Source organism: Herpailurus yagouaroundi, unplaced genomic scaffold (genome assembly GCF_014898765.1).
Source record: "Herpailurus yagouaroundi ecotype Mexico unplaced genomic scaffold, PumYag 246, whole genome shotgun sequence".
In the NCBI taxonomy this organism is placed as follows: domain Eukaryota; kingdom Metazoa; phylum Chordata; class Mammalia; order Carnivora; family Felidae; genus Herpailurus; species Herpailurus yagouaroundi.
The window spans coordinates 1,615,083-1,621,527 of record NW_024412463.1 but is presented as its reverse complement, the minus strand read 5'-3'; the positions used below and the strand labels follow the sequence as shown (position 1 = coordinate 1,621,527).

General features: G+C 48.5%; 1 protein-coding gene across 2 annotated transcripts in view; it reads right to left on the bottom strand.

Annotated features, from left to right (window-relative positions):
* The window catches only part of PTPN1 (protein tyrosine phosphatase non-receptor type 1), a 70,558-nt gene extending 65,203 nt beyond the window's left edge, over nucleotides 1-5,355 (bottom strand). The window contains exon 1 of one of the 2 annotated variants that reach the window (XM_040459650.1): nucleotides 5,124-5,355. In XM_040459650.1, coding sequence (XP_040315584.1) covers nucleotides 5,124-5,186 — 63 coding nt within the window. In that variant the 5' untranslated portion in view covers nucleotides 5,187-5,355. The remainder of the gene's footprint in view (nucleotides 1-5,123) is intronic. The other variant, XM_040459651.1, reaches the window with a different exon arrangement.
* Between the last annotated feature and the right edge of the window lie 1,090 nt (nucleotides 5,356-6,445).

Genomic DNA, 6,445 nt, shown 5'->3' with positions numbered 1-6,445 from the left:
GCCACCCAGGCGCCCCGAAACAGTGGCTTTAGATGAGGCACGTATGGAGCTGTCTGGAAACACACACACACAGGTGAGAGAGCAAAATCCAAAGCAAGGAGGCACACGTTTGAGCCGGGCAGCACAAGCCAGACTGTGGGAAAGGCAGCCTGGACAAAGTGGGAAGTCAAGACGCACGAGCGGAAGAGGAGTCTGAAGGACGCTGCACTCCTGGTATGGCTACAATAGAAGGTCCAGGGAGAGGATGGCCGGAACCCGGCTGCCATGCTACGCAGTCTAGACCTTACAGGGGTCAAGAAAGCCCAAGAAGCAGTTATGCAGAGTGACAGGCTAGGGTCTGTTTTAGACACAATTACTCTAGTGATAACTGTGAAGAACATACACGGTCGGGACAGGGGCGGGGAGGAGGTGCAAGGAGACCATGAGGGGACCGACCGTACCAATTCATGACTGGTTTCCCTCATTTCTGCAGTGTGAAACTAGAAACGACAGGAATTATCATAGGCAAAATTTGAGAACTCAGACCACTGGGATAGTAGGAAGGACGCCACGGTGACCAATCCACGCGATGCGGTAGAGGGAATCGAGAACTATCCCCAGCATTCATGGATATTCAAAACACGCACATCAAATGACTGGTACTAAACTACATTGTCTTGGAAACAACAACCCAGCTAGACTTCCCATTTTCCGGAAGAAGGACCCAGCGAGGCTTCCCATCTTCCAGAACGTGGGCAGCCGGAGGAAGCACACCCAGCCTACTTGTCGGTATTGTTGGTTACAAATTAACAATTTGACAAAGTAACAAAAATGAACAAATAAACATGAACACGGGGAGGACTGCCAGCTCGTGCAAAGATCTGCATGGGCTCAGGCAGGCTGACAAAAAAGTACCTGCAATTCAAACCACAGCATAAGACACAAATCGCCAAAAGGATTTAAATTGCAATTTAAAGGTCAGAAAATAGGCCATTCAAAAAGTGGGGGGAAGGGGGGCGTGAGAGGGGGGAGAAAAGGCACAATTATTTCAACACTGGATAGTCTGAAAATTTCTTCGAAGACATTTTTAAATGTACCTTTATCATGAAATGCAGTATACACTCAATGACATTATTCAACCCTAGGCATTTTTACAGGTTTGGGGAAGCTGCTCATGTCGAAATGCAAATGCAGTGCCCTCCCTCTCCCCACCCATGAGAGATGCGGCAAATGAAATGGCTGTATTACCGCGATGGCCCAGCTGCCTTTTCAGAGCCTCCTGATACAGTTTACATACTTCCCAAAGTACCAAAGTATACCTATAAACATGCCAGGGATGCAAAGAAATAATGATCACAAAGCGTCCTCTCCTCCACTATTTCTACTTGTGCTCCCCGTTAATTTGAGTCCAGACAATGACAAAGGTTTTCACACCATTTCCAAAGTGATGATCAGACACCTAAATTTAGTTCACTCAAACCAGGGCTACACGAGAACATTTAGATCTGATGGGTCACTCAAGATGACTAGAACTTCCCAATCTCTCCGTGTCACTTCCGTTTGTCTTTTTTTTTTTTAAGTGAGTCATGGCGTATAGATCTTTCTCCTCTACACAAAATACAGTTTTTCTCTGAAGAGAATGGTATTTACATAAAAATTATTGGCAAATTTTAATATTCATCATTTTGGAATTTAACAATATAAGCTGCATACAGCAGTAGGAATTTTAGTGAACTACTGTTATAACATGGTTTTAACCTAGTCAGGCATTAGATCGCATTTCATAATGAAAGCAGCTATAAAAACAAATGTCAACTGAAGAGTGGCCCATTTTACAAAGCCTGCCTCTAACATGGAATAAATCTTGACTTCAAGTCACGAGCTACTGTTGCAATCTTCTTTATCTGAAACAATCAAATCATTCACCCCGGAAAATGGTGAACAGAAATGGTGTCAGAGAATCAAAGAACGGGAGAAAAGACACACGGCAAAACACCTGACCCAAACCTTAAACTACACACGGAGGACCTCTTATTAGCTGTTTCATTCATTGCAGCCCTCTCCCCTCTCATTCGAGCTCCCAATACCAATCCCTTTTCCCCGTCTGCAGTCTCTCTGCTCTTCCGGCCAGCCAGCCCACCTCAAACTCTGGGCTCCCTAAGTATTACGTCCACTGTTCAAAACAGACAATCGCTTAAATGACAGACAACACGTTTTAAAGCCATCTACAGAAGCGATCAAAGCTGATTTTCTATAGATACTAAATGCTTATTGGTACCTGTGCTGTCAGGATTGACAATTAAACACTCATTTCTGCTCAGTTTACCAGGTTGAGCAGCACAGAATCCTTACCCGAGCATCTGTTCTCTGAGCAGCCACATTCCTCCACATTCAAAGGTCTACTTCGCCCTTTGTTCTTTTCCCAATTGCTTCCAAGTTTTTGCATCTTTTGTTTTAGTTAGGAAAGTATAGTGAGAAATAACCGCACTGCCTCACTTACAAAGTTTTAAGCCAAAATTGCGTATTATTTTTCTCATCACAATAGACCAACAAGCAAGCTCAGAATGACTTTGCGTAAGGCTACCCTCATTGTGCCATGCTGTAAAATATTAATTTTTTTACTTCTATTTTCTACCAACAGTAAATACATTTTTCTGAATGCTTGAAAATAATGGCTTTTGGTAAACTGACACATACTTTGGGAACTTTGCCACTTGAGACTCAAGGTCATTTGTATTCTATGTTTTTAAAAATGCTACAGTTGCCCAATAAAGAGCCGCCTCCAAACTCGAAAAGGAGCGAAGATTCTGATTTCAATTTTAGAAAAGAAAAATATCTGTTTGGTATACGTGAGAAATCCTATAGCAGACAATTCTCTAAAATAAAAAGAAACCACCTCTGGGGCGCCTGGGTGGCTCACTCGGTTGAGCGTCCTGAGACTTCGGCTCAGGTCATGATCTCCCAGCTCGTGAGTTCGAGCCCCGCATCGGGCTCTGTGCTGACAGCCCCGAGAGCCTGGAGACTGCTTCGGATTCTGTGTCTCCCTCTCTCTGCCCCTCCCCCCACTCATGCTCTGTCTCTGTCTCAAAATAAATAAAAACATTAAATTTTTTTTTTTTTTTTGAAAGAAACCACCTCCAGGAATGTGCAATCCACGAAGATGCTGGGAGAATCTCCACACGCTGCCATTTGACTAACTCCTGGTGTTCAAAAGTGGTAGACTAACATACAAACAGGGAGGGAAATTAACCGAAGACCAACAGGCTTCAAGCTGGTGGCACGCATAACACAGTACTGACAATGCTTGGGTGATGGGTTTCCCACTCTGCCCTAAAACAGTAAGAAATGAAAATCAACCAAGAACTTTTTGTAACATGAATCTGTCGTTGCCAACCCAGTTCCACTACAAAAGATTTTCCCCAGCGCTTCCCGGAGGCCACCTCCACTTGTGATGGGCTGTGTTACAATCAACACTTCAAACTAACAATTTTTTCTTTTAAAGCCACTTGGGATTCTACTGCATTAAATCTGATGCAGAAAACCTGTCTACACATTCTCAAAGTCACTAGTGGAATTCATTCAATTAACTCAGAGACCAGACAGAATACAAATTTTCTATATTGATTCCTCATACTTATATAGATTACAGTGGTTATAAATATTGGTCTATCAGAAGTTAGTATCCATTACAGTCCTAGTAAGAAGAATCCTATCAAATAAGCTTGATGCAAATCCACACGAAGCCAAGCCTGCCAAAAAAAGGCTTTTGTTAGTCAAGCATACCAAAGCACTGCTTAAAGCTTTTTTTCCTTTTTAAGTGGAGCTCAAAATAGATTTTAATACTACCAGCTGATGGATCTTACAATTTGCCCTTTGAGCCTATAAGCTGAAAGCAGAATAAACTGCATTCTCCCTTTACACGAGTAACAAAATCTCGCTATTCTGTCCATCGCTCACTTAAAATGCCAAGTGTGGTTTTGGTTAATCCTCACAACCCCCGCAATGACATTTAATCGGGAGCTCGTATTTTCCTTACAGGATTTAGCTGCTTGCGGAAGCAGGCCCTTTCGTGTTGTCAATGGGATGCTGCAGAGGCAGGTGAGATCCTCCCTTCCTAACTTTCATTTTATGAACCACCCAACCCACAAGGAAATGAGGACTGGGAAGACTCAGCCATGCCAAAGAGAAGACGTCCGTTGGGGAAAGAAGCGGTTTTAGAGAGGGCAACAACGCTGCCCTTCCCTGCCTGGAAAGGTATTTTATTTTGGCCCAAGAGGAGTGGGTATTGCAGGCCTTCTGGCTGAAAAGCGCTGTAGCCAGAGAATCTCAGGGTTTGCCGCTGCTTCTCACTCGGCTCAAAGCTGGTCTGCTCCTCGGACAGATCCCCCCTGATCCCCTCCGAGGTAGCCCACCCACCTTCCGTGCAGCGGCTCTACCCCGGTATGCGGTGGTGTTTCCTTCACAGCACTGGCCGCAATCCGAAATTATTTGCTCGTGTGCCTGACGGCCCTATTCGACTCTAAGCTCCGCGAGAAATAGGGTCTCGTCTGTCTTGTTCTGCAAATACTACTTCCAGGGCCATGCCCAGCGTGGAACAGGCACGTCAATTCATGTCCACTAAATGAATGAACGGGAAGGGGGAAGGGGACTGTCATCCGTGGGACCTGACACACACCGAGACCAGGGGAAAGGAAATGCGAAGGAGGGCGGGGGAGTAACCCTTTCCCCCCGGGAGACAAAGGAAGAGAGCCTGGGGTGGTCCAGTCTGGAAAAGGAAGTCGTGGGGGTGTTCTACCAACCCCAGGGGACAAAGAGTGGCTAAGCAGGGGGGCGGGGTCAGGGTGCGAGGGATTCGCGCTGAGAACACAGACCAGCGGCCTCCAGGCTTGAGAGGTCAGCCGGGCAGGAGGATATGAGGTGGGTGGGGGGGATCAAAGGGGTTTGTGAGGCCCGGGAGAGACGCAGGCCCACCCGAGGGACAAAGAGAGAGGAGGCAGGCCTCCGTCGCCGTCGGACCGAATCCTCAAGCGGCAGGGCCGAGGCGGAGGGCGAGACCCAGAGGGAGGACGGGGCCCGGGGGGTCTGAGGGAAAGGTTGACGCGGCCTAAGCGAGGGGCCTGCCGCGCCCCGGGGCGCTACCCCACCTGGTAAATGGCCGCCCAGCTCCCGGCCTTGTCGATCTGTTCGAACTCCTTTTCCATCTCCATGACGGGCCAGGGCGGCTGCTGCGCCTCCTCTTGGGCCCACTGCACGGTCTGCCGCTCTAGGCCACGCCGCGCTCTCAGCTCCGAGCCCCGCGGCAAGCCTCGACTCCCGCCGCTACTGCCGTCCTGGTCGCCGCTGCTTCTTCATGTCAACCCGGCAGCCGGAAGTACGCACCGCTCTGCCGCAGGCTCCGCCCCTCGCGTGAGAGAGCCAATCAGCACTCGAAAATCTCGGCAGGCACTTCCGCGGGGCGGAGTCGGAGGGAGGGGCTGGGGAAGTGGCCTCAGCCCCGCGAGATATCCAGCAGCGTGCGCTCCCTCCTTCCCCCCGCCTCCAGACCTGGGGCTCGGGGCTTGGGCGTGGCGTGCGCCCGTTGCCTAGGCGACCCCGGGAGCCCCGCCCACGGAGCGTGCGTTTGCGAGGCCCCAGTGGAACTTGGGTTCAAGTTTCGACGCGGCCGGTTGAGTCAGAATGACCTTGGAGTAGTCATGCATCTTTCCTGCAGCGCCAAGGCCCTGGCCTTAGTGCTGCAAGCTGGAATATGGGCCGAGGGCTGCATGCCTTCCATCTCTAGGCCAGATATCTGCCCCTTTTTCTGAGGGTACGGGCCTTGTCTGAAACGCAAGATTTCTGTTTGAAGTCTCCTAGCCTGGGCGCTGCAGAAATGAATGGATTGGGGTCTTGGAATGATTGTCAGTATTTCTCAAAGTAGCAAGGAACTCCTGCTCGAACTGGACTCGGTGGAGCACAAATCCCATCGTACATTCACGCGTTGAATAATGTAGATTTCTGGAATCACCTGAAAAGGATTCAGATACCAGGAATCTGTATTATTCACCAGCAACTCCAGCTACTGTACCTGTGATCCTTGAAGCACATATGAGAAAAACTTCTCAGGTTGCCTTCCCGTGGGTTCTACTTTAAGTCCTCCATTTCTGAGCTTGGCACATTACATGAAGATGGTGAACTCCGTGGGGTCAGAGAACCTAAAGAACCAAATCATCTTTTGTTCGTCGTTCCCATCTCCAGCCTGCCCGGAGAAGCTGCTTGATATCACTGGTTGAATTCTAGCTCCTTCCCTGACTGCTTTGTGGCAGGCACTGTGTGTGGCATTCCAAGTACACATTCTCATTTAATCTCTACAGTAATCCCACAATGTAGGCACTATTATTATTCCCATTTTAGAGACGAGGAAATTGAGGTGCACGGAGGCAAAATCACTTGTCCTTAGCAGCGTTGCACATTGGCACGGAAGCCAAGG